Source organism: Miniopterus natalensis, chromosome 10 (genome assembly GCF_054644295.1).
Source record: "Miniopterus natalensis isolate mMinNat1 chromosome 10, mMinNat1.hap1, whole genome shotgun sequence".
Classification (NCBI taxonomy): domain Eukaryota; kingdom Metazoa; phylum Chordata; class Mammalia; order Chiroptera; family Miniopteridae; genus Miniopterus; species Miniopterus natalensis.
In genome coordinates, this window is record NC_142090.1 from 77,547,151 (window position 1) to 77,573,827 (window position 26,677).

General features: G+C 58.9%; 1 protein-coding gene across 1 annotated transcript; it reads left to right on the forward strand.

Moving 5' to 3' along the window:
* Nucleotides 1–11,009: 11,009 nt before the first annotated feature.
* AQP1 (aquaporin 1 (Colton blood group)) lies at nt 11,010–21,868 on the forward strand. The gene is made up of 4 exons (XM_016222249.2): nt 11,010–11,463; nt 20,033–20,197; nt 20,531–20,611; nt 21,392–21,868. Exons 1-4 carry the CDS (start codon nt 11,074–11,076, stop codon nt 21,569–21,571), a joined length of 816 nt encoding a protein of 271 aa, XP_016077735.2. The 5' UTR covers nt 11,010–11,073; the 3' UTR covers nt 21,572–21,868.
* The last annotated feature ends 4,809 nt before the right edge of the window (nt 21,869–26,677 follow it).

The window sequence follows — 26,677 nt, forward strand, 5'->3', positions numbered from 1 at the left end:
TCCTTCAATTCAGACTTCTCCCTGCGAGCAGCGGAGAGAAGATGGGTCGGAGCCCCCGTGGCCCTGCCCAGGAGGGAGCCTGGTCGGCCACGGTGGGAGCAGCCGTCCAACCCCAGTGGCTCCAGCAAACCCCGCTCCCCACTGCCCCCCAGCCCCCGGTGGCTTTGGCAGTCACAGAAAACGCCCGCCGCCTTTTTCCTTCTTCCCCCCAAATGCGGACACACCTCGGCTGTATTTGTCTAAGATTTTCCATTTCCTTTTCTCGAAAGTCATCAGGGCCCTGCATGTCCCTTTCATCGCAGAGGAGGCTGGGAAGACAAGGGGTGTTCCAGGTCACCTGGGGGAGGAGCGAGGAGGGCTGAGAACCCAGCACCTGTGCCCCCCTGTGCTGTGCCCCCCTGGCCCCCCTTCAGGCTGAGATGACCACCGGGTCGGCCTGTCAGAGGAACGCACCTATTTACGGGTGAGACGCTGCTGCGGCGGCAGTGAGTTCCCGAGGTCTCGGGCACGAGGCTGACCAAGTTTGCCCACTCTGTGTCCTGTCCGTGCTTGTGCCCACAGTCACAGTAAGAGGCCTGATTGACCAAACTCTCCCGTCAGCCCCAGCTCCCACCGACCAGCCCAGGTAGGGACCTCCCTGAGGACAGAGCCTCTGCACCCCTAGCCTGGGTGCACCCCGAGGTGGGCAGGGCCCTGAGGGGAAGCAGAGATTCAGACTGTGAAGATGGAGTCACACAGGGCACACTGGGCGTGGGGATGACAAGTGGGCAGTGGGCCGTGTGCCATCCCATCCCCACCAGCCCCTCTCTGAGGGCCTGAGCCAGCCGTGCAGAGAGGGGCCGTGAGGGAGCCTCCCCACTCCCACTGTGGCTGGAAGCCCACCCATCTCATCTCTCCTTCTGCTTGGACTTTCCCCAAACTGCCTCCCTTCCTTTACATAAACAAATCTGTCTGCCACGTCCCCTCCTCCAGGAAGCCTTTCCTGATTACTGGAACGAGGTGGGGCTTTTCCGCTGCCCACAGATCCACCTCACCCCTTCCTGAGGCTCAGGGCCTGGGCCTCAGCTACCCTCCCCTGAACATCCAGGGCTGCGTGGCGGCCCATCCGAGACCCAGACTTCCCTCTGTCATCAGGGGCACTTGAGCCAGCTAATGTCTGGGCCAGTAAGTGGTGGAAGAATGGTCTCTGATGGGCACTGACCATGGCCTGGCCCAACTGGACACCATTAGGATTACGCCCCACTAAGGCACCCAGGCTCATGGAAAGGCCTGCAGTGCCCCTAAAACACAGCCTGCTTCTCACATCTGCTGACGATATCTGCTTGATCAGCTCCCCGGCAGAATCAAGAGGCTTTCTCCTGATAGCAGGCAGCTGTCCCTGCTGTCACGGAGGAGGAGTTGGTGAACCCTTCCTTCCTTCTTACCGTGGCTTCCAGGAAGCTCAGATGGAAAGTGAGGCTCAATTGCGATCTCTTTCTGGTATCGTGAGAAGGTTCCTCCCTCTGTGTTTTCATTTTAATTACATTGTGATTGGGTGGTGTTGTCCTTGGTTGTTGTTTGTTTGTTTGTTTTTTGTAATTCAGCCTCTGCTGCTCGAAGCCCTGAGACCAGGGGTCCTGAGACCCGCAGCAGCAGCAGCACCTGGGGGCCTGTTAGCAATGTGGGATCGCAGGCCCGGCCCCAGACCTAGGAATCAGGCTGCATTTTAACAAGATCTCCAGGGGATTCACGTTCACATCGAAGTCTGAGAAGCACTGATGGAGTCCTCCAGGTAAGATAGGTCCCTAAAACAAGACCTGCAATGAGTCTCCCCCTCCCACCCCGATTTCTCTGCCTAAGGAATTCACCTCTGCTGCCGCCCTGCCCAGGCCTGACTCCACCACTTCCAGCCAGCCCAGGCTTTGATTCGGGCCCTCAGATCTGCTTTCCGGCAGGGTCTGGTTACGGTGGGGATGAGGCAGGTGGTGGGCCTGTGCTCCTGGACAGGGGGCCCTCCATGAGCCGGCTGTGTGCTCCCTCGTTGACCAAGGTCATCCTCCTGTGGTGTTGGGCTCGTGGCAATGGCTGCTGCTGGCCACTCTGGAAGTAATGGGATTGTTCTGGTGTGATGGGGCCGGGCCTGGGCCCCCCACTGCCACCAGGATGACAAAGGAACACAGAGGGCCTGGGAGACCTGGGGATGGCCCACCTGAGAGGTGGCGGTCCCCGGAAAATGGGTCCTCGTGTCCATGCTTCTGCTCTAAAGAGTTGTCACTTGGGATTGGAGAGGGGATACACTTAGTCTGTGACCCCAAAGGGCAGCACTGGGAAAGGTGTCAGCAGTGCTGGGAAGTGACAGGTAAGGAGCAGCTCTCTGCCCGTCTGAGCTGTCCCACCATGAGAAGATAGGTCCCCAGTGGGGGAGGGACTCACATAGGGGATCATAGCCCTCTGGAAGGAACGGCGTCAAGGAGGTTCCTGGGTCTGATGAGGTGCAATTTTAGGCAGCCTTTGTGATCCCTTCAGATCCTGAGAGTCTATGATTCAAAGTCCTGCCTCCTCCAGGAAGGCCTCTATGACTTCTCCCCCCCTTACCGATAACGCCCTTCTCCTGAGTTTATAACCTTGCCCAGGCATTTCTCTGAATGCCTTGTGTATGTCTGGGATCCCCAACCAACCTAGCAACCCAGGGCCTGGGTCTCCTCCTTTTCCAACTTGTCCTCAGACTGGTGAGCCAGAGATGCAGGCAGTTAGCTGACCCAGGGCCTGGTGGGTCCCTCTTTCCCTGGTGGCTCTAAAAATGGCCACTTCTAGGCCTTCTGGCTCTCAAACATGAGGGCTTGGGAAAGGCCTCTCACCCGCCTCTAGGCTGCTGGAACACTACATTCATTCTCTTACAGGCCTTGGCAGAGGCATGTTCAATATGATTTCCCGACACTGCAGCCCCAGCCCTCCAGCCCTGGCTCTTCAGAGGTCCCAGTGATGTCGGCCCGGGGCAGGGGCGGGGCGGGGTGCTCGGGGAGGAAGAGGGTTCCTGCCTTGCTCAGGCAACAAGTCCTTCCTGTCCGCAGCATGCCCTGCTGGGGGTATTGAGACTGGTTCACTGTGTACGATGTTGAGGAGCCACTTAAGCTCCTGGGCTCAGTTTACCTTTGTGCTATAGGGTCTTAATGATAGGAAAGCCCTCCTGTCCCTATGCTCCAACCCTGGTAACAGGAGACCCCTCCTGGAGGAGGTGGCCCAGGGCCTGTGGGCTGGCTTCCCAGGACTGGTAGGCCTACCTGTAGGCACTCGCACAAAGCAGGAGATGTGTGTGCTGGCTGAGGACACGCGCTGGGGGCTGGGGAGCAGGGGCCTAGCTGGGAGCAGGGGCCCGGGACAGGGGGCCATGTCATCATTTTCTCATTAGGCAAGACAGCGATCTCCCTGTGCGAGATGATCTCGCTGCCCCGTGGGCTCCAGGAATGTTGGCTTTACATGAATAGAATCCCCAGACCAAACCACAGGGGGAGGGGTCTCCAGTGGATAGGACAAGGCGGGTCCTGTCCACCCTTCCTCTCACCCTCCTAGACTCAGCCCCACCAGCCCTGGTGCACAACATCTTGACATCCTAGGAAGCCAAAGAGTGAAAGAGGGTGGTCCCATAGGCGGCCCTGCTTGTCCCTGCTCCATGGGTGCCTAGCATACCCCTTCAGACGCTGGCTGGCGGCTGGCAGCTGGCTCATTCTGCTCACCTTTGAAAACTGAGCTGCCTGGCACACAGTCTGCTCCCACCTGGCTGTGACCAGAGAGCTGGGCCAGTCCCAGTCCCCATCCCCACCCAAGGTGGGGGCTCCCATCTGGAGATGAAGTGACTAGGACACATACCAATAGACAGAGATGCCCACCACTGCATAACTCCTGTGCACAGCTCCTGCCGTCCCCATTTAAATTCAGCTCCGTGATGAGATGAGATGAGATGAGATGAGATGAGATGAGATGAGATGAGATGAGATGAGATGGGATGGGATGGGATGGGATGGGATGAGATGAGATGGGATGAGATGGGATGAGATGGGATGAGATGAGATGAGATGAGATGGGATGAGATGAGATGAGATGGGATGAGATGAGAGAGGCCCTGGATTATGTGCCACAGAGACCATGCAGAGGACCCAGGCTCAGGATACTGGCAGCAGAGGCTACAGTGTACGTGACAGAGGGTTTAGGAGGTGCCAGGGTTCACGGCCATGATGCATGTGTTTACTGTGTGCTTGCATGCATGTGTCCATGTGAGGATGTGTGTGCACTTGCATGTGTACAGGCATGTACATGTGTTTGCACGTGGCCTACATGTGCACACATGCAATGATGTGCTGTACAGGCAACCAGTGTATATGCATTGCATGTATATAATGGCACTATCCATGCCCACGTGTATGTGTGTGCAAGCATGTGCTATGTGTGTATGTGTGTATGTGTGCTTGCATGCCTGCAAGCCCATGCAGTGTCGGGGAGGAGGAAGGGACAACCAGGCCTATATTGTGGTGCCCTGGCCAAGTGTGACTTGGTGGGGGCAGGTCAGAGGGATGGAGGACTCGTCGTCAGGGAGAGAGGGCTGGGGATACAACTCAGCCCAGGAGTGCACTTTCCATGCCGGAGGGTCAGTGAGCACGGCTGGAGTGTGCCCATCTCTAGCCGTCCCGTGCACTGCCATCAGGCCACCACAGTGGCGGTGGTGGCTGTGGTGGTCACAACCACATTACAACTTTCATTTTGCTGTTGTGGCTTCTTCCTCCACAAAACAATACTAAGAACTGAATTTCACACCTGGGTTGGTATTAGCACGAGTATTTTAATCCTGGAGGTGAGCTGTGGGAACAGCCACTAACCATCAAGGAGGGACTTCCCCGAAGCCCTGGTACTCGCGGCATCACCCGGCAGTCCTGCTGTAGAGCCCGGGCGGGAGCGGGAGGCTGCACCAGGTGGGCGCCTGTTCCCATGGGAAAAGCCCTGGGAAGCACCTAGCTGGTCCCAACAGCAAGGCCCGGAGGAGGCAAGGCCAACCCAGCACGGGTGATGGGACCGAGGTGTGGCCGGAACAGGGGCCAGCAGCCACAGGCCTTCTCCAGAGGAGCCAGAGCTGAGAAAGATGCAGTAAGAACGGCAGAGGCCGTGAGGCCCACAGAGGGCGGCGAGGCCTGGTGGCCAGATGGCACAGGGCATTCAGGAGAGGGGCTGGAGCAGGAGGAGAGGGAGCCTAGAGTCCCCACCTGCAGGACTTGCTGTGAACACCTGACACTCCCTCTGGGAATATGGGCCATTCTGAGGAGTGGGCTGGGACAGGGGCACGGAACCTCAGAAGATGAGGAGAACTCTAGGAGCCACAGAGTGGATGCGAGGGGACTGCAGTGTTGCTGGGGATTGAGGTGCCTCTGCACAGGTCAGGTTTGGGGGACCTAGGGGAGTAGAAGGCAGGCTCCCTCATGGGTGCTTTCTGGCTGTCTGAGGCCTCTTGCTTCTGGGTCAAGGAGGGCCCTTTGCTGAGTCCTTGCTGGAGTCTAAGAAGGAGGTGGCCTGTTGTCATCAGAGAACAGAGCCAGGAGAGACTGAGTGTGGCCAGCAGACTCAGCCTCGGGGGGGACCAGGAGACCTGGATCCCAGCCCTGCCTCTGCCTTGACCCACTAAAGGACCCCAGGCGTGTCACCTCACTTTTGGAACCTCAGTTTCCCTATGAGCAAAATGAGGGCATCAGATTCAATGCTATCTGCCCCTTTCTCCAAGTGTGGTGTTTTATGATCTAACAAGGCAAAGACAGGAGAGGTTTGAGAGCCTAGGGCAGGAGGGGCCGGGGGCTTGGAGAGTTAGAGCGAGCAGCTACGTGGCAGCCAGGTGGGGGCAGGGGAAGTGCCGTGTGTGTGTGTGTGTGTGTGTGTTTGTGTGTGTGTGTGTGTGTGTGTGTGTGTGAAAATGACCCAAAATCACACACATGACGACTTCCCTTCCAGGGATCTGCAAAACAGAGATTGTCCCCACCCAGCCCACCCTGGCCCCCAAGGGCGTGGCTGGCAGCCCTGTACAGATGCCACCACCAGGCCTTTCTGGAACTGAGGAATGCCGCCTTCCTGGCCCAGCATCCTCCTCGCCGCGGGGCAGGGCTGGGAAACCGTGACCTCACCCCCCCTTGGAGGACCTCTGTCCAAGCAGAGGGGGGGTGGGATGGGGCAGCCCTGTGCTCACAGTGCCCTCATTCAGGGCTGGGAGCCCAGCCTGGCTGTCGCCTCTCTGTGTTCTCGCAGATGCTAGCTGGGCTGGGGGCACCTTTTCCTGTCCGGTCTCCCCGACTCTCTTCTGTGGCATCAAGTGGGGGGCAATTTCTGGAGAGTTGGCAAAACATCAGAATAGAAAATCCTGTTTTCCAGAAGTAGGTTGGATATTGTCCCTCCCCTGTGTCCCCCCGATAAGCCTCGACATTGCTCAGGGCAGCAGGGCTGGGGGTGAGGGCGCAGGAGAAGTGAATGGGAGGCAGTAGCTTAGAAAATCACTAAATTGTTCCTTGCCTGGTGAATCCCTGGTGGCCCACTAAATCCGGTTTTGATTTAAGGGGGATCGTGTGACGCCTGCATGGCCAGGAGTTATCTGTCAGACAGGGAGGAATTCACATGCTTTAAGAGGTGGGTGCCATGCCCTTGGGGGGGTCAGATAGAGAGCGGATTCACTCCTCCCCACGCCCAGCGCTGTGATCCGCGCTGCTGGGGGCACAGCCTTACCCTGTGGGGCCATGAGGGGGCAGCCCAGGCTGGGTGAGCTCATGCTCATAACTGTGGGTGCTGCCGTGGAGGAGGGGACCAGGGGGCCTGGAGCAGGTAGGAAGGAGGAGGGATGTGCACACCAACACCCAGGTGCAGTAAGCCCGGTGGCACGGGAACTGGGCCCTTGTCTGGAGTCGGAAGAGGTAGCAGTGAGTGCCATCCAGGGTGGCGAGTGGACAGCTGGAGGGCTGGGCTGAGGAGTGTGAGGGGACACCCTGTGTCCTTCTTGGTCTCTGTGCTCTGGGCCTGGGTCCCTCCGCTGCTCCCCTGGGAGGGGATGGCCATGCCTCATGGGAAGGCTGGGTCCACACTGGTGCTAAAGGCCCATTTGGACCCATGCCTCCTATAGAGTCTGGGAGGGAGACAGGCCCCTTCTGAGTGGCTCAGAAACAGGGCCCACAGGTCCAAGATTAAAGTCGGGGAGAGATGGCTATGAGCTCCCTGTGGAGGGGCAGAGCTGGGAGGTGGCAGAGGGCTTGTCTGGAAGGGGTGTCTTCTGGTTCTCACAGCCTTTCCAGGACCCCCAGGGGCTTTGTCCTGTTTGCTTACCCTCTATCTCCACCTCCATTCAGGAAAGCCTGAGTGATTCTGGAAAATTCATCCAATCTGCTGGTGAGCTGATAGTGCCTGAATGATCCTACCAGTCAGCTGAGTTCCCTCTTGCCCCAAACACCATCTTCCTGGTGGGCCTCCTGGAGGTGGTGACATCACTGTTTCCTGTAGCCCAGCCTGTGATGGGCAATCCCTGCCTGGCCCCCGAAGGGAGGCTCCATGCCCCTTTGCCCCTCTGCCTTTCGAGCCACAGAAGCTTCTGGCTAAGAGAGTGACAACCTCACCACACCCATGGGCGTCTCCTCCCCACAGAGCCTGAGGTCCAGATCCTTAGCCAGCAGGTATCTGAGGCTCATGCACCACCTCTGGACAAAGCCTGAGGTTCTCCCACTGGGTCCCTGTGGGGACAGGACAGAGGCCAGGCTGTTGTGGGAACAGCCAGCTGTGACAAGAATTTGGGTCCTGCCGGGCACATCAGGAATAAGGCACATCTGGAAAAGCGTTTGTTGAGAGCATTGCTCTGGCAGGGCCAGACGGTGCCCTCAAGCTCCACCCAGGGCTCAGAAGCTGGGGTGGGCGGCAGTCCCCCCCTTATTTAGCCTGACTAAGGCCCACAGGCTCTCGAGGCTGGGCCTGTGCCATTGTCCATGGGAGGGGCACAGAGCCTGCCGGGGCGGAGCTGGGGTGGAGGCCCGGCCCTGCATGGAGCCCCAGCTCCCAGGCCAGTGGGTCTGCAGGGGTGACTCTGGCCTCTCCCAGCTTCTCTGTGTGCCCTTCTTAACCCCGTGCTCCTTCTCCATCCACCCCCATGACTGCACCCTAATTATTCAGGAAAGTTGAAGAGGTTTCCTCACTGTCACTCCTCACCCATCTTGGCACCTCTGGGGCCTGGATTCCCCAGCCCGTGTACCTGTTCCTGGGGAGTTCACCTGGTAACCATGCCCATCAGGGCCCTACCTGACAGGCAGGCAGAGAACCAGACTTGGGCTTTGGCACTGAGTTCTAGTGCCAGCACTGCCATTCCTTGGCAAATCACTTGGCATCTGAGCTTCCCAGGGTTGTGGTGAAGATGGGCCATCAGCTAGAAGCTGCTTCCTTCCTGGTTGGCCCAGATTTGTGGCAGACCAGAGAGAAGGCAGTGGAGGGATTTGGGGCCTTCCTGGGTCTGAGGCCCCAGTAGGGGACCTTCCTCCTTTCCCATTGAAATAGTCAGGTCCTGGCAACAGAGGCCCCTTTACATTATGGGAGATGGTGGATGAATGAGGTGGGCTCTATGCTGGAAATGCCTGTAAGCTGATGGCACTTTCTGGAGATGTGAATGCCTTTGGACGAGTGTAATGGTGGCACTTAAGTGGAAATGGAGTGTAATGGTGGCACTTAAATGGAGTGTAATGGTGGCACTTAAGTGGAAACCCTGCTGGCATGGGGAAGAGGGTGGGAGATGCAGGGCGTGGCCAGGGGGATGCCCTGAGGACCTTATTTATCACCTTGAGACTGGTGGGTGCCTAATTGGCCTGTGCAAAAGTGCTTTGCCTACCATGGGACCCCTGGTCTCCCATCTCCTGCCCTGCTCCAGAACACCCTGGCTGAGGGGCCCCCAGCCCTGTCCCTGGAGCCTGGTCTGGGGGGGAAACAGGGCCATCCTCCAAAGCCTGGGTGTGGGGGGATCTCAGGCCTGAGGAAGGAGCCCTGAGATGAGGGGCCAAGGGAGAGAGAGCCACTGGGGCTGGGGAAAGCTGAGTCCATGCTGCCCAGAGCAACGGATGTGGGGGAGGTTCTGGAATTGGCCCAGTGGGCTGGCTCCGCCCCCCCCCCCCCCCAGTCTTGGATGGTTAATCAGGCACAGAGTACCTTGGGCCTCGGCTGCTGGGTCTCTGAGCAGGCAGGACCCGCCAGCCACTATGCTGACTCTAGCCTTGTGTCCACTCCATCCTGTACTTACAGGCACTTAGGTGTACGTGGGTAGACCACGCTCCCCCCACCTCCACCCCTAGCGGGCCTCCTCCCAGCAAACACCAGGCTGACCCCTGGTGGCTTATCGCGGGGGCCAGGATGGCCCTGGTTTGTGCTGTGGCTGGGCAGGAGGGTGGCCAGGGAAGGTGCCTGGTGTCATCTCTGCAGATGGCCCCTGGATAGGAAGCACAAGACTCACAGGCTCATCTGTGCCCTGCCCCGCCCCTGCCACATGTAGAACTAAGAAAGTCCTTCCCCTCACTGGGCCTCAGTTTCCCACCCATAAAATGGGGAGAAGCCAACACTTCCACGTAGGGTTGTGGTGGGGCAAGCAGGAGGCAGGAGGGGAAGGCCAAGGAGGGCCCCTCTCTCCTGGGCCTGCCTCACTGCTCGGGCTCTGCCAGGCTCCTTCTGCACACTCATGGGCCGCAGGCAGGTAGACTGGGCCGTGGGTTTCCCCCCAGCCTCGGGGCCCAGGAATCCAGATGTTTGCGCAGTTCTTCAGCTGCCGCTGGGCCTCTGCTTGGGGACGCACAGATCACAGGCTGGACTGTGAGGTCTGCATCCCTTCTTCCCCCCTTCTGCTGGGGGTAGGGAGGGGGAGCTTGTCTGGTTCCTCCCCCCACCTCCCACTCCTCACGCATCTTCCTCTTTTTGCTTCTGGTCTCTAGGTCCAGCCGGGTCTCCCCTCTTTCAGCAGGTCTCAACCTCTGTGCACGCTCTTCGTCTCTTTCTCAGCCCTGGCCTGTGTCACTGGCCCTGCCTGGGGGCCTGTCTCGTTCACTTACATTCTTGTGGTGACTCTACTTCCCTCTTAGTCTGTCTTCCTCTCTGCTGGTCTGTGTCCTCTCTCCCTTTCCCTTCCCGGCCTGTCTGTCCTTCCTCTCTCACTCTCCCGTCTCTCTCCTTTCCCTCTCGGCCAGCCAGTCTCCAGGCTGGGCTGCCATGCCTCTGCCTCCCCAGTGGTTCTGCCCCCAAATCACTGATTCCAATGCTCTGAAAGCTTGAAGCGTCTTAGCGTTGGGGCTGCCACACCCTCACCTCAGCCTGCCCTTGGCCACAGAGTGCAGGGTGGTCCACAGACCAGCTCTCTGAGACTCTGATGCCTCAGTGCCCCCATCAGCTGAGACCGGCCAGTGTGCAGGGAGGCTCTGGGACATCCCTGAGGTGGCATCCAGTGGCCAGGCTGGGACTGGAGTGCAGGAGGCCCCGACTGCCCCTCCGGATCCCTGGACCTGTGGACTCCAGACTAATGCCAGTCTGGGGTGGGATGGAGATGCCAGGCCAGCAGTCATGGTGCCCGCCCCCAGGGAGGGCAATGTCCACCCACAGAGGCCAGCCTGCCCACCCCGCCCCATCTGAAGTGCCCCATTCTGCCCTCGGGCACCCCCTAAGCTATGTACACAGGGCGGGGACACCTGGCTTTCTCTGGCCCCCTGAGTGGGGCCAACTTGGAGGAATTTCCCAAAGCCTATTAGAGCAGTGGCAGCCTTCTGCCTGCCTCCTCAGGCTGGGCAGGGCGAGGGTGGAGGGAGGGAGGGAGGGAGGGGTGAGAGGAGGAAGGGAAAAAAGTTGGCAGGCCAACAGCAGAGCTGTGTCTGCATCCATTGCGGAGAGGAGGCCCGTGCGGTGTGGGGCGGGCCAGGAGCAAGGAGAGGCCTTCCTCCCTTTGTGCTCCCCCTCCTCGCCTCACCCCCCCCCGGGGGGCCCTATAAATAGGCCCAGCCCGGGCTGTGGCTCAGCTCTCAGAGGGAGTCGAGCACCAGGCAGCGGTCTCCAGCCAAGCCCCCTGCCAGCATGGCCAGTGAGTTCAAGAAGAAGCTCTTCTGGAGGGCGGTGGTGGCCGAGTTCCTGGCCATGATCCTCTTCATTGTCATCAGCATCGGCTCTGCCCTGGGCTTCAATTTCCCCGTGAAGAGCAACCAAACGTTAGGTGCAGCTCAGGACAATGTGAAGGTGTCGCTGGCCTTTGGTCTGAGCATCGCCACGATGGCCCAGAGCGTGGGCCACATCAGCGGCGCCCACCTCAACCCGGCCGTCACCCTGGGGCTGCTGCTCAGCTGCCAGATCAGCGTCCTTCGGGCTGTCTTGTACATCATCGCCCAGTGTGTGGGGGCCATCGTCGCCACCGCCATCCTCTCGGGCATCACCTCTTCCCTGCCCAACAACTCACTGGGCAGCAATGGGGTGAGTAGGGTGCTGACATGGCACCAGTCTCGTCCTCCACCCATCGTGCAGATGGGGACACTAAGGGACAGAGAGGACGAGGGGTTGCTGGAGGTCATGCAGAGTGGGGGCTGGAACTCAGCTCCACATGCAGCCCAGAGCCTGTTTCCTGCCAGGCACTGTGGGAAGCTGAGGCCCAGAGAAAAACAGTCTTGCCAACGTCCCCTGAGGGCATCTATCGTGGGGACTAAGCCCTGGAGGCAGCTAATGCTTGGGCCGGCAGTTCCTCACCTCTCGCCTGTCGTTTCTGGCCCCCCTCAGCCCTGCCTGTGCAGCCAGCTCCCTCCTCCTGCAGCCTGGACCCCGGGGAAACTCTGCCCCTGCCCCCAGCCTCCCCGAACCAGATGCCTGGCAGCCAGGTCTGCAGGTGTGCGGGCAGGACTCATGTGGGGGCCCCACTGACCTCCAGGGAGCCCCACATTCACACGGGTCTGCAAACAAACTGCCTTCAGGGAAATCCCCTTGTGCTCCTCCGGCGCCAGAAATCGGACAGAGTGGGGGTAGAAAATCCTTCCTGGGCTGTTTGCAGGTGGTTTTCCTGGACTGCAGGGCGGCCAGGGCTGGGACATCTTGCCTCCTGTCTGTGCTCCACTCTGTCGCTGGGCACTGAGAGGTGTGGCTGTGTGCCTGTGTGTAAACGGGTGATACACGTGGGTGCCGGCGTGGGTCTCGAGTTCGCGTAAACTGTGAGCGCCCGTGGGTGTCTGTTTCTACAAGCATGTCTTTGAGAGTGTTAGTGCTGCCGCGTGAGCCTGGGTGGGGGCGAGGGTGTCCCTGTGGTGCCTACCGCTCCTGGCTTGAGTGGGGCCTAGGCTGGGGCACTAACGATAAGCAGATGTTGGCAACTGGGTGGCAGCCGCTGAAAAGAATTCCTCGTGGGCCGCTTAGCACAGCTAATTGGCCTTTGGCTGCTGCTGCCTGCTGTCGCAGACCTGGGCTTTTCCAGACCCGGAGCCAAGTGCATACTCAGACCGGGCTTGGGCCACAGCAGGGGAGATTTGGCCCGAGAGGCTGACTAAGGCTTGAAGGATGTCCTGGAGCACCTGGGTTGGGGTGCTCTCCCAGGGAGGCCGAGAGGCCAGGGAGGAGCGAGGAGGGATCGGACCTGGAGAAAGGAAGCTGGCGGGGCCCTGGGCAGGGCAGGCGGGCGTGGGAAGAGTAAGGGAGATGGCAGTGGGTGATTATAGTGACTGTCCTCTGGCTTCCCAGCCGAAGTTCAGATCCCGGCTTGGTAAGGTCCCTGGAAAGGGCAGCTAGCATGGCCCTGCCACCGGGGCATTAGCGCTTCTCGTGTCACTGTGACACCTCAGCCAGCCCGCTGCGGAGCCAAACGCTGTGCAGCCCAAAGTTAAAGATTAGCCCCGTGGGCTGGAGTTTAGACTCTAGTCAGCGAAGACGTGGCCACGCTGGTGTAAGGGCCAAGGCCCTCCGGGCCCCTTCTCTCCAGTGCCAGTGTGACCGGGGCAGACCCAGGTGACCTCAGGGTGTGCCCTCTGGGCAGGGGCAGGTGCACGGTGGAGCTCAGCAGGCAGGATGGACTGGGGAAACAGTCCTCAGAGGGGACGAGCTATGTCTCCCCAGGCTTTCCGGTCCCCCCTTAACCCTCTTTTTCCAGGGACAGGCAGGACAAGCCTCTGTTGGTGGGCTTGGTCCCCTCCGACACGGGCGTCCCAGGCAGATGCCGGGAGGGCGGCAGCTCTGTGCCATCCTGATCAGGCCACGCCCTGCTCCAGTGTCTCTTCCCCTCTCTGGCCTCCACTTTCCAGAGTCACCCCAATACCTGGGCTGGGCAGGTTGCAGTCAGGGAGGAGAAAGCGGCAGCCTAGCTCAGGGCCAGCCCTGTGCTGCGGGGCAGGTCCTATCTGCTGCTAACTTGCTGTGTTAGCAGGGAACCTAGGTGTCTTGATAGCTCTTGGCCGCACCCATACTCCCTGCAAGCTCGCTTTGTGAGCTGGAGTTTATCACCCTTCCCAGAGGTTCGGCTAAGAGGCCTGAGAGGGGCCGTGCTGGACACAAATGTATGAGCATGGTGGTGGGGGCCCAGGCTCGCCCCATCCGCCCACATGATAGAAACAGAGAAAGTGTCTCCCACCCAACAAAGGATGCTCTCACACACTGGACCCAGGCCCTGATGGGACCTGGGGGATGGCCTCAATGCCTCAAGAGGGTCAGAGACCAATTTACCCAGCAGGGGGCTTACTCTTTCCTGCAGACCCTCCGGGAGGCTCCCCTTGGGCCCCGGGCCCCACCCTGACCCAAGGCCGGGTGGAGCCAGTCGTTGACATGGAGATTGACAAGGAAAACAGGGAAAGAAGTGGCAGGAAGTGGTTGGAGTGAGTCAGGGGTGTCCCCCGGGGACATGGTGGGGAGAACTTTCTCTCCACTGAGTCAGGGCTCAGGATACGCCCTGGAGATGCCACGGGCCTCTGTCCAACCTGCAGGATTCCCGGCTGGTTCTAAGAGTCAAACCCCAGCTTCAGCCAAGGTGAGAGGCTCAGGGCAGGGGTTGGTGCCCGGGCTTGCTCCTGCCAGAGCTCAGCCACTGTTACCCTGTGTGACTTTAAGCATGCGACCTGGCCCTTAAGGTCCTAGTTCCTGTCTGTGAATTAGGGACGTAGCAAGGCGTGGCTGGGCTCTGGGATGTGGAAGATGCTTGTTCGTGCACCCAGAAGTCCTGACCATTCTGGCTCGGCTCTTCCACTCTCCAGCTCTCTCACCTGGGCTCTCTGTACACAGGGCCAGGACTGCTGCAGGCTCAGTGCGCGCTGAGTCAGTTGGTTCCCTGCCCCAGGGAAGCTCACGGTCTGGGCGAGATAAGCCCCGTGCACAGCTGCCCATGATATGAGGCAGGAGGCAGGTGTGATAAGAGGTGGCAGGGCAGCCAGGGAACTTCTGACCTTACGGGGAGGGTCAGGTCAGGAAGGCTTCAGGGAGGAGGTGCCACATGAGCCTGAATGAGGAGACCCTGCTAGGGAAGGGCTTTTGGGCACAGGCTAGGGGTCAGCGGGAGGTGATGGCCAGCCTGGGGTCACGGTGGGAGGCTAGGGCTCTCAAGGATGGCTAGTGGTCAGGATTCAGGCCAGTGTCTCACTGTTCTAGAGGGGCTAGATTCCTGGCCATCCCACAGCCTGTGATGTCAACTCCTTAGGGGGCTCAGACAGAGCACAAACCTCCCCTCTTTGGGGGGGTCTCTCTTAGCGCTGCCAATTCTGGGCCTGACTTCAGCCCTAAACTTGCCCCTTCCCTGGTTTCCTGGGCCTTAGTTTCCCCAACCACAGAGTGAGAGGCCCCGGTGCCACCACTTTTTCCAGGGTTGGGGAACATACCTGCCTCCTCCAGAGTTTGGGGTGGGCCAGGGAAAGGGAAACCAAACTTTTCTAAACCCTGTCCAGCCAGGCCTGCTCAGGGAGGGGGCTGGGGCTGGCTGGTGGTGCCACAGATGGGACCTATAATTACTGTTTCCAGCCAGGACCAGATGAGGGGGAGGGCACAAAGAGAGACAGGCCCTTTGTGGTGGAGACTTCCCTCCCCACGGAAACTTCAGAGGCTGTTTACCCCCCTGAGAGCCCTCAGAGCAGCCCCGCTGGCCCCTCATTGCCTGCCTCAATTCTGGCCCTAACCAGGGCTCGCCTTGGGGAACCTGCACTGGAAGGGGTGACGCTCTGAGGGAGTGCCTCCACCTAAGGGACTCGAATCGCCTCCCTCCCCAGGCCACAGTGCCCCTCTGCCACCTCAGGCCTCCCCAACCTGAGCTCGGGCTCAGATCCTGCTCTCTGCTTTCTCTAGGGCCCCACCCAGTGGGGCTCTCCCCAGGCAGCCCAAATGTGCCCCCTGACTGTGCCTTGGGGATTGGCTTGGGAAACTTTTCATGCGGGCACAGGAATCCCCCATCCTTATAGGCAGAGCCTCCCTGGGGGTGCTGGTCCCTGTCCTGTGGAAGAGCCAATGGGGGGGGCTGAGCCTACACACCTGTGGGTATAGGCAGAAAAATGTCCCGGCCAGGGTCCCCTCAGCTAGGGCCTCTCCCCAGGGACCAGAGGGCCTCCTTGCCCACAGGGCTGCCCAGTGGGGTGAGCACACCCCGAGACTGAGACCCCCAACTCAAAAGATGGTAGAAGAGCCTGAAAAAAGAGCGGTTCCCTTGAGTGCCTGACATCCACTGTCTGCTCAGAGTAAGGAAGGCATTTTAACTGGGAAGAGGCTGCCTCTGAGCTAGCAAGCTCCCTTCATTGGGGGTGTGCACGTAGAATCTGCCTGACAGTTGGCTGCTCCGGGGCGCCTGGCCGTGCGGCTCAGCAGGTCAGCGGGAGGTCCTGTAGCAGGCCTTCTGCTGTGCTGGGCTGTTTCTGGATCCTGGCCAGGAGGATGACCGAGGGTCTTGGAGGCAGGGGTCCACGTCAGAAAGGGAGGGATCCTGGAAGCTCTCTGGGCTAGAATCAGAGCCAAGGCTCCCATTGTCCCAAGTGGACAAGCTTAAGCTGCACCAACACACACACACACACACACACACACTCACACACACACACACCGGTACTTAGCACAGAGGCACACACATGCAGGCGTGGGGCAATTCTCAAGTCTAGGGGCTCCACTCAGGCCTCGGGACCCAGGAGGGTGGGGCAGGGACTCCTCACAGGAGCCTCTTCCTCTCCCTGGCGGCAGGGCAGGGGCTGCCCGAGTAAGGAAAGGAGGGAGGGAGGCAGGAGGAAGCCATTGCTTTGTGTATTGTTTCTTGTCAGGAAGAAGAAATGGCTTCTGCGAGCAAATAAAGGGCCTTTTGAGACCTGCTCTCTCTCTCACTTGAGGGGCCTCCTTCCCGTCTCCTCCCCACTCCCCGGCCAGCAGTGGCACCTTTGTGTGGGTGTGCGACACACGGACACAATCAGAAATGCCGTCAGACACACAGCATGGTCGTTGTTCAGGGCCACATGCTACACAGAGACACCCCCACACCCCCGCACACCCAGCCCACCTCAGTGAGAGCCGGGACCCTGTGGGGTTGGGGGTTCCCAGAATCAACTGACACATGGGCCAGTGCACAGCCAGCTTGTCTGAATGCCCCGTGTGGGCTGAAAAACTGTATATTCTCAAATTTGCATGTGCAGGGTTTTAGGTATTTTCCTTAAATCAAGCACATGCACACATGAATGCCCATGGAGGGGCCACACAAGGGCCCTCTGAGGCCCCCCACTGTGAGTCCTGAGTCTTGGAGGCAGTGGGTATGCGGGGCAGCCTTGTTGTCTCCCATCCCCTATTCTTTTTTGAAAAATATGTTTTTATTGCTTTTTAGAGAGACAGGAAGGGAGAGGGAGAGAGAGAGAGAAACATCAATGAGAGAAACATTGATGGGCTGCCTCCTGCGTGCCCCCCACTGGGGATCGAACTGGCGACCTCTTGGTGCATGGGTTGACCATGGCAGCAGAGAGGGTTTGAGGCTTATTGCCTGGAGAGGTCAGCCCTGTGCCACTCTGGAGCCAGGACACACTGGCAGCTGAAGAGCCATCTTCTGCCGGCTCCCCAGCTCATGCTGGAAACAGCCAGGTCCCTTGGCTGGGCCTGTGGGTAGCCAGCACCTTGGCCTGTGAGTGTGGAAGGCACAGACCCCAGGACAAGGATCCTGGCTTTGCTGTCTCCTCCCTGAGCCTCAGTTTCCCCACCCACCATCTCACAGAGCCCTTGCACCGGCTGCCCTGCAAGGACCACAAAGACTAAGACTGGCCTGTGGTCCCCCAGCTAGAAAACAAACTATCCTTGGGGTCAGAGAGCTTCCCTGGATCCAGGCTGCCTTCAGAGAGGGGGCAGCTCTAGATAATTAGCATCCTCCATCACTTATGTGACCACACAGCAAATGTCCCCTCCAAGGTCCGGGCAGGGAGATGGAAAGATCTCCCCGCCCTGTCCTCACTGAGCTCTCGCCAGGGAGGTGGAGCACCCCACAGGAGGCAGGAGGTCAGTTCAGTGAGGGCACAGGGTAACCGCAGAAGCCAAGTCCAGCCGGGGACCTGGGAAGACTTCTTGGAGCTGGGAGAGGACTGAATGCACCTTGAGAGGTGGCTTCGGTGGGCTTGGCATGCAAGCTCGCATCTTTCAGGGGCTCCGCATGGAATGTGTGGATTATTCTGTTGTTTATATTTGCATTCACAAAACTGATGGTGACTTTTTTTGGCGGCCTTAATCAGTGAACTCTCAGACCTAGTCTGGGCAAAACGACCTGGGGGTATGCAAACATATATATATATTTAATAACAAGTGACCACAACTGGGATTGGCCCTACTTTGAATTGTTTTCAACTTAATGGGTTATAAAGAGTAACATATGTTTTGAATTTTTATATGCTCTTTCCTGGATATCAAGTTTCAACAGACCTTTAACTACCCCTTCCAATTCTGAATTATCAAGTTTTTCCAGATGTAAGTAACACAACTGCATTGGCAGTCGAAGGAGAAGTGGTCAGTAGACAGTGAAGCAATCGGGAGGCTTCCTGGTGGTGGTGGTGGTAATGGGTTTTGGGAGAGGAAGGTTACTGACGCATGTGGCTCTGGGCAGTCAGGTTCTAAAGGGCCTGGGCAGTCGGGAAGGGACATCCTGAAGATCGCAGGGCAGGTGGCCCATTCCTGTGGAGACGGAGCGCTGGCCATGGCACCAGTCCCTGCTCGCTTTGCTTGAAAAGTGGTGCCTCTGGAGAGAGCAGGTGCTGGGATGCCCAGACCTAGTTAAGAACCAGGGGAGGAGATGAGCTCATCCCGGCCGCATCTGTGAGAGGGGCGGGTGGGGCTGGGAGTGTGAGGCAGGAGCCACTTAGAGCAACGGCTCCATTAATCAGCGTGGCAGGGCTGGCTTCAGGCCTCCGGCCAGCTTACAATTAGATGGGCCCTGGAGAGCGGAGGCAGGAGAAGGGGCCCAGAGCTTCCCGAGTGCTCAGACACGAGGGTAGTGGCAGGTGTGAGTGTGAGTGTGACGGGCATCGGTGCAAGCGGCCCTGCCTCGCCAGCCTGACGTCCGTGGAGCCTGTTTCGGCGCCAGGCAGGCCTCACGCCCATCCCCACACCCCTGTGCAGCAAGGCCCCTCCCCTCCTGCCTGTCCCCCGTCCCGGGGTGAGAGCAAAAGAACCAGAACCAGAACCAGGACAAATCCGCAACTCTCCTGATCCTCCTGCCCCTGCAGCCCTTTCCAAATGGCCCAAGACAGCCCCCTTGCCTTTGATCTGCTTTATACTTGGGGAAACTGAGGACCAGCGAAGGCAAGGGCCGTGGCCTCGGCATTGCCCCGCGGGCTGGCTGGGCTGAGGTCGCGGCTCTGGGGTTGGCCCGGAGCTGGGGCTGTGGCGCAGGGGCAGGGATGTGAGTCACTTTCCCCATGACCCAGGGCTGCAGACAAAGGCGGGAAGAGAATTGTTCTCATAAGGCCCTCAGTGTGGGGCTGAGAGCATTCGGGCGGGTGGGGGAGTGTCCCCGGCCGAGGATCTTTCAAAACGCCCCAGTGCCTTGGAGACATCCCCCTACCCTGCTTGAGACTTCAAGTTCAGGCTCATGTGGACGCTCCAGCCCTGCCCGGGAGGAGGCAGCCTGTGTGGCCACATCCAGGCATCTTTGTGAGTTGAGTGGGCCCCTGCTGATGTGGGTCAGCTCCCCTGTGTGGGCTCACCTGGCCCCTGAGACCCCCGCATGGGGGAGGGGGAGGGTCTCCTGGGAAGGGTCTCCCTGGGGCAGCTGCAGGGGGAGGGCTCCGGTGACCTCACGGCAGCTCCCGTTCCCTTCCTTTTCCATGAGTCATGTTACTAAAAGTGGCCCAGGAGCAAGGGACAGCTAAACGGTGGTGGCGGGACCTATGTGGCCAGAGGGAGGGAGGGGGCTGGGCCAGGAGGGAGAGGGAGGGGGCAGTTAGGGAGGGCAGAGCCAAGAGGAAATGGGACAGAGACCCTGGACCAGGGTAGGGACAGACAGAGGTGGGGAAGGAGATGGAGGTGGGGCAACAGGGGAGACAGACATGAAAGAGAGAGGGACCGAGGGAGCTGGCCAGCTAACAGAGGACACCTTCCCCGGCTGTGGGGGTTCTGGATGTAGCCAGGGATGGGATAGAGTGTTCTGGACTTCTGGGATAAAAAGCAATGTCTACAGCTGGGCCCTCCCACCCATTTGCTTCTCTTATCCTATGACTGTCCCTGAGTGTCCCTGACCATCTCCTCCCATGCCTGGGCCTCCCATGCCTGGGCCCTTGGCCTATGGCCTTGATCCCCGCAAGCTATGGCCTGGGTGTGGCTGGATGTAGACTCCCCACCTCACCCCAGGCCTCCCTGGTCACTAGGCAGAGCATCCCAAGGTCTAGGCAGGTACCAGGGGCCCAGCTGGTGCTTCCTCAATAGGCGTGAGAAGGGACAAGGCTGGATGGCCACTGCCAGCTGTGTGTATGTGGGCAGGGCCCAGCCCCCTCTGTGCCAAGCCAGGGGCTGACGTGATGGGCCCTGAAGGCCCTGAGACACAGTCCCCACCTGCCCTGCTCACCGAGCCTCGCTCTCCTGTCCCCTGCAGCTGGCCTCTGGCGTGAATGCAGGCCAGGGCCTGGGCATTGAGATCATCGCCACCCTGCAGCTGGTGCTGTGCGTGCTGGCCACCACCGACCGGAGGCGTCGCGACCTCGGGGGCTCGGCCCCCCTTGCCATAGGCCTCTCTGTGGCCTTGGGACACCTGCTGGCGGTGAGTGGGGACCTTCCCAGGTGGGGGTGGGGGTGGAGAGAGCAGGGTCAGGCAGGGGCTGGTGGGGTGCCCTGTCATGGACAGTGGAAGGGACCCCTGACTGGGTTTATTCCATGGGGAGGGCATCAGCTCTTCGGGCCTTGTGGGGGGCAGGTTCTGCCCATGAGGGGGAAGCACAGGGACCTCCTACCCATCTTTCTTGGTCCCTATGCCTCTCTTTTGGGTTCTGATTGCCGTCTGTCTTTTTCGTCTGTGTGTCCCTTTCTTTCTTCCTCTCCCCCTGTCTGGTTCTCTGTCTCCCTCCCTCTGCCCACCCGTCCCTTCCCCTTCCAGATCGACTACACCGGCTGCAGCATCAACCCTGCCCGCTCCTTTGGCTCATCGGTGATCAGTAACAACTTCAGGGACCACTGGGTAAGGGTTGAAGGGCTGCCCCGGAGGTGGGCTGGAGGCTTTGGTGCCCGACCCCGCTCAGCGACGTCTCCCATCACAGAGGCTCTGGGAGGCAGCCAGGGCCCAGGGAATCAGGACACCAGGACCTGAGATGAAAGGGCCGGTGGGGCCGTGCCTTGGCCAGGGTGGGCTGGGCGCCCCCTCCTAGCTCAGACCTACCCCAAGTCACCCAGAAGCATGGCTGAGAGCAAGGCCCAAATCCTGGCTCGGCCACTTTCCAGCGGAGCATGACCTTGGGCAGGCTACTGGCCCTCCCCATGCCTATTTCCCGAGCGGTGACGTGGGGGGTGCGGTGGCACCTCCCTCCCACCCAGGCTGCCGGGAGGCCAAAGGGCCTCGCCGCCTGTAAGCTGAGCTCAGCATGGAGCATGCACTCCATGGACCTGGCTGTTGCCACTGCTGGTGTTTCTGCTTCAGGCCACCCTTCTACCAAACCAGCCTCTGGGTCTTCCACAGCTGGGCGGGGTGGGGCCCCCTCAAGAAGGGGCTGGTCTGACCATGCCCGGCGCGCTGAGCTGGGCCTCAGAGGCAGGGAGATGCCACTACCACATCCTGGCTTGAGCTGGTTGTGGGGAGCACTGGAATCAGGATGTTGGGGTGCAGCACTGCCTGTCTCTGTCCCAGACACAGGTGGGAAAGAAGCTATCCAGCGGGGTGGCGGGCAGGGGACTCGGGGGTGCTTTGGGTGGCACCTCGACGGCTGGGCCGGACGCCCTCTGAGTGTGTGTGCTCTGCTCTTAGGTTTTCTGGGTGGGGCCGTTCATCGGGGCCGCCCTGGCTGTGCTCATCTATGACTTCATCCTGGCCCCACGCAGCGGCGACCTCTCCGACCGCATGAAAGTGTGCACCAGCGGCCAGGTGGAGGAGTACGACCTGGATGGAGACGACATCAACTCCAGGGTGGAGATGAAGCCCAAATAGAGGGGCCTGGTGCACATCCCCGGGGCTGGGGGCAGGGGTGGGTGGAGGGGGCGGGGTGAAATCCATATTGTAGACACTCTGACACGCTGGCCAAAGTCACTCGTCAAAGATTCAGGGGACTTTCATGGCCAAGCCTGATTTGGGGCTGTTTCTGTCATTTTCTTTCTCTTTCTCTGTTTCCTGGCCTCGGGGCTTCCTGGAGACCAAGACTTCCCACTCACCCGCTCCCTTGAAGTCAGAGAGGAGGTGAAAGAGAGGGACCCACTCTCAGAGTGTGACAGGAGGTGTGCCAGAAAGCCCCCCTCATCCCAAAGCAGCTCACCTGACGCAGGTGCCTGGGGCTCCATGACCATTGTTTCGTGCTTCTGGGTGGGCATGGCCCTTTCCTGGGAACATGCAGTTTGCCCCCAAGGGTGCTTTGAGGGAAAGAGACCCCAGGAAGGGCCGTGTTAGAAGCAAGGGGTGACAAGCTTGGTCCCTGCCATTTGGCTTGCTTCCAGGGCCCTCCCTCGGATGTGCTGCCAGAGCTTGAGATCGTCCCTCTCTGGGGGCCTCGGTGACCCCGTCTGTAAAGGGCAGGGCCAGGGAGAGAGCTCTGTGGGCCTGCGGTCCCTCTCTGGGATCCTGTAAGTGTAGACACACCGTGGGTTCTGGAAGGTGTAGTCGGGACCAGTGCTGTGTCTCCCAGCTGCGCTGGGTGCTCCCCCGAGCACCGAGCTGCACCTGTGCCTATGTGAACATGTGTTCACGTGCGGGCCGGTTTCAGAGCAGCGAGCAGCAGACACCCAGGCGTTGGAGCTTCCCTCTGCAGCGGCTTCACCGGACAGGGCCTGCTGCTGCCAAGTCAAGGTCATTTAGAGGTCAAAGGAGGAGCACCCACGTTTCCTCACTGAGTTTTTCTTGCTCTTTTCCACCTGTCACTGCATCATCTGGACCACTATTCGGTTCTCCACTTCCTCCTGCCAGAGTAGAACTGGTCACTGTTACACAGGGGTGAGCTTATTAAAGGATAGTTTGTTATCCGAAGCCCCAAGCCTGGGGACAGATGACCGTGATGTGGCTCAGCCCACGGGAGCAGATGCCCTTGCTGGGCCCTCGGGGGGTTACCACACCCCCAGCCGATTCTGAGCGGGGAGGAGAGGCAGATTCCCCTCTTACTGCTGAGTTCCTGGTTGGGGGCATTTCGGGCACCTCGGTGACCTGCGCAGGCTCCCGGTGTTACCCAGGCCACAGCCTTCCCCCCTCACTTACCTGGAAGCAGAGTCAGCCTTGAGCTGATGGAGGAGCTACGGCTGTAGCCCAAGTACAGTTCAAGCCCAGTCTGTTTCAGGGGCAGCTACCTACACAGTCCATTCAATTCCACCAGGGCCAGAGCAGGTGCACCCACGGGCCCATAGCCACAATGGTGACAAAAACTGAGACACCATACCCAGACATCTAGGAGCAGGAGGCCTCAACCGTCACCGACCCATCATGACACCTGCACACTCTTCTCCATTCCCTGGCAGGGACCTATAGCCCACTAAACAGATGAGGAAACGGAGGCCCAAGGTCCCACAGCTAGGTCGTGATTTGGCCAGGCCTAGCAGCCAAGGCCATGTCTCTGGCTGCTATCTGGACCATGAGATCACTCCTCTCATCTCCAGCTTCTTGGTTTCTGCCTAGGCAATGGCCAGGGCCAAGGAGGGCTGAGGGTTGTGCTGGAGGGGAATAGGGCTCAGATCTGCACCCCTTCGGGCCCCTGCTGCTGTATACCTGGACCCTGCTTCTGCCTGCTCTGCATATACATCTCTTTGGAATTGGAATTTCATTATATGTTAAGAAAATAAAGGCAAATGACGTCTACGGTCACCCAGGCTTCCTGGAGTTTTCTTTCGTCACCGTATTTCTGCAAAGGATCTCTGGGTCTGGGAGGAAACTGGGGCCCACTCTCGGGATGCAGTCTGAGGGGAGCCACTGCCTGCCCTCCTGCCCCGGGACCCTGGTCTCAGGGGGTGAATGCAACCCCAGCCCAGTACTCCGTCTGAGGGGTGCAGGGTCCTGCCCCTGAGAGGATCCATTTTTGATTCTAGCATGTGAAGGGATGAGGATCGGCAGGATTGAAGGGTGACAGCCCCATTAGCCCCTCTGCGCTCATGGCAGGATTCAGGGGGCACCCCGGACTGCCCAGGTGTCCCTCCTTCTGTTTCTTCACCCATGCCTATGCTGGGTACTGGGGCCCAGGGCTCAGTCCCATGGGCGAGCAGGACTCCTCCATCTGAGCTGAGTGAGGTGAGCACCCGCACAGTGATGCTCAGCCATGGTGGGGGTGACCTGCAGAAGCTGAGGGAGAGAGAGCAGCTTCGGCCCTGAGGTCTTGTGAGCATCTCTGCTCCTGAATCAAGAGCCACATTCAGTGGGAATGTGCATTTTCCCTGGAGGGCCTGTGGCTTTCGTCAGAAAAGGGAGGCCAGAGTGGGCTGGCCTCTGCCTAGAGGGTGACAGGAGCCAGGAAAGGACCCCTTTATCTGTTCTTGTCCTTCCACACGTCCCTGTGCAGCCCAAAGCCAGTGTGGGCTGAAAAAAGCCCTGTCCCCCACCCCCAGGCCTCTTGAACTCACAAAATCACTCCCCACTCATGGCTCCCCTTGCAGGGTGGGGGGGCTTGGAGAGTGTGCATGTCCCCATTCAACAGAGGGGAGATGGATACTCAGAGAATGCCCCGAAATCTCTGGACAAAGTCCATGTCAAGCTGACCCTTGGGCCCAGAACCCTGATATCCCTGCATGCTCACACACTTAGGGCTAGTTTCTCCAAGCAGAGACAACTATATTGGGAAAGTGGGGGCCCCATTAGAGGGGACAGGCCCTATTCCAATGAGCAGGCTTGCATTTTGCTGGTGGCCCGGAGTCTGGCTGGCTCAGGGAACCATCAACCTTTCGGAGGTCACAGGGGCCACACAGGTAGGTGCTACCATGGATGTGGGCTGAGCAGAGGAGGGGTGTCTGGCAACCCAACAATGCTCCTGAGAGACACACACTTCCTGCCTCCCTCATTGGAGGGCTTGGCTGATGGTGATGGGAGGGTGGCTGAGCAGGGCCTGGGGCTAAGTCACCCCAGTGAAGGCTGAGCCAGTGCTGTTGGAACAGGATTTGCACTGGGCCACTGGGAGTGGCACCTGGGCTGTCTCAGCCAATTTAAACTGTGCATGCATCTCCTAGGTTGAGTACAGCCCGGCTATGGGAATAGGATATGGACTAACCCACAGAAACATAGGCCCAACTGTGAGAGTATGCCAAGGCTATCTCACACAGCCCTTCTTGGCTTGTCTTCTTATCTTGTCCTATCCTCCCAGGCACGAAGCCCTCCCACTCCCCGCTATGGGCCCCAGCCACCTCCACCTCAATCCGTGCTCTTCCTGGCCACCCCTGGACATTCCAGGACAGGACCTTTCTTATTGATTGTTTAGTTATAACTTGTCTGGTGCCAAGAGACAGGGCCCAAGGAAGAGGTCGGGGAGCTGGTATTGCTTTCAAAACTTTCCAACATCCTTGGAAGGTAGAGATGACTGCCCCCAATTACAGAGGCTGCTGAGGCCCCTGAAGATGAAACGACTTCCTCAAGGCCACACAGCATGTTGGTGGCAGAATTGGGATTTGATCCTGCTCTGCCTGACTTCAAAGATGGGGCTTTTTCTACCCTATGGTGCTCACCTGTTTTCTCATGACCTCCATTAAGATTAGCTCTGGGCCAGTTGGATAGCCAGGCTTCCTCTGCCTGAAATGTGTTAAGAGGAAAGAGGAAGGGAAAAGAACACCTGGCTAGAGGGGATTCTAGCCCTAGGAGAAGCGCTGTTCATTCTGGGGGCAGCTGGACACAGTGTCTGCTTGAGACACACTGGCACCACCTGGCCCCAGGCTGCTCCTCTGACACTGGCACCATCATGGCCTCCCCAGTGCCCTTAAGTCCTGACTGCTTCTCTATCTGGAAAGAAAATGTCTGCTAAACCTGCTTATCCAGAGGTTGTCCTCTCCCATCAGAGTACATGAGGAAGGGAAGGCCAATGCTGCACACTGAGGAATAATAGTGAACTATGAAGGGGCCTCAGAAACCATTCGGGCCTGGGGGCAAAAGCTTTGGGGCCAGGCTGTCCCAAACTCCCTGTCATCTTCCAGCCTGTGGGTTCAGTGCTTCAGGTACCCCATCTCTCAAGGGTCATTCCTGACTCCGCTTTGCTCATGTTCTATCCAGCCCAGCATAGAGGAGAGGTTTGGGAGGAATAATCAGAACTTGCATGGGGCTTCTGGAACAACCAGAGCCCTTGTTACTTTTTTCATCAAACTTTAATGGAGAGTAAATTTCCTGAAAGATTCCATGACTCAACCTTTATTCCTCAGATGCCTAGCATTCATGCAAATGAACATGTAAGGTGCTTTTGTGGGGGGCACTTATCACCCCTTCCACTGGGTCTCTGCTGAGACCAGATAACAAGTCCCTTCCTTCACTGGACTCCCCCATGGTCCCAAGATGTGCACATGGAGAGAATTCAGCTGGCCCGGAAGGCCGTGTCCTCTGCACATGGCCCAGCAGGAAGCAGGATGTAATCCAGCATTTACTCAATCCTAGAATATTTGTCTCTCCATTAAACTCATAAGAGCAAAAAAATTGCACTTCCACAGTTGCCCCACCTATTCTGAGGCCTCCTAGGAACCCTGATTTTCCAAAGCCTTTTAGAGGAACATCATCCAGTTATCAATGCTCAGTTCAATCTCAAGTAGCTTTTTAGATGCACATATAGATGACCTCAAGCACTGGGTTAATCAGTCCTGGGTTCTAAGCATCCAGGAATCCGTATATCTCTTAATACCTCCCTTTCTCCTCCATGATCAAAGGGATTCCTCCTTCCAGGCCCTGGAGAGGTGCTGAGAGGTCTACCAGAGAAGGATGGATCTTTGAAGCTACCCTGGACTGGAGTCAGTCAACTGGTCAGGCTTAGATGCCATTCAGCCTCCGTGGGGCCTGTGACCCTGTTCTGATCCCAGCATCTTTATTTATCTCAAAAGCTCCTGTGGGCTCAAGGAGGGACTGAATGAACGGCTATGAATGGCTCAATGCAGCCATTTGCCA

Coding starts and splice junctions, on each gene's coding strand:
- AQP1 (XM_016222249.2), top strand. CDS start 11,074: ATGGCCAGTGAGTTCAAGAAGAAGCTCTTCTGGAGGGCGGTGGTGGCC. Junction 20,198..20,530: donor CCTTGGGACACCTGCTGGCG/GTGAGTGGGGAC, acceptor TTCCCCTTCCAG/ATCGACTACACCGGCTGCAG. Junction 20,612..21,391: donor ACAACTTCAGGGACCACTGG/GTAAGGGTTGAA, acceptor CTCTGCTCTTAG/GTTTTCTGGGTGGGGCCGTT.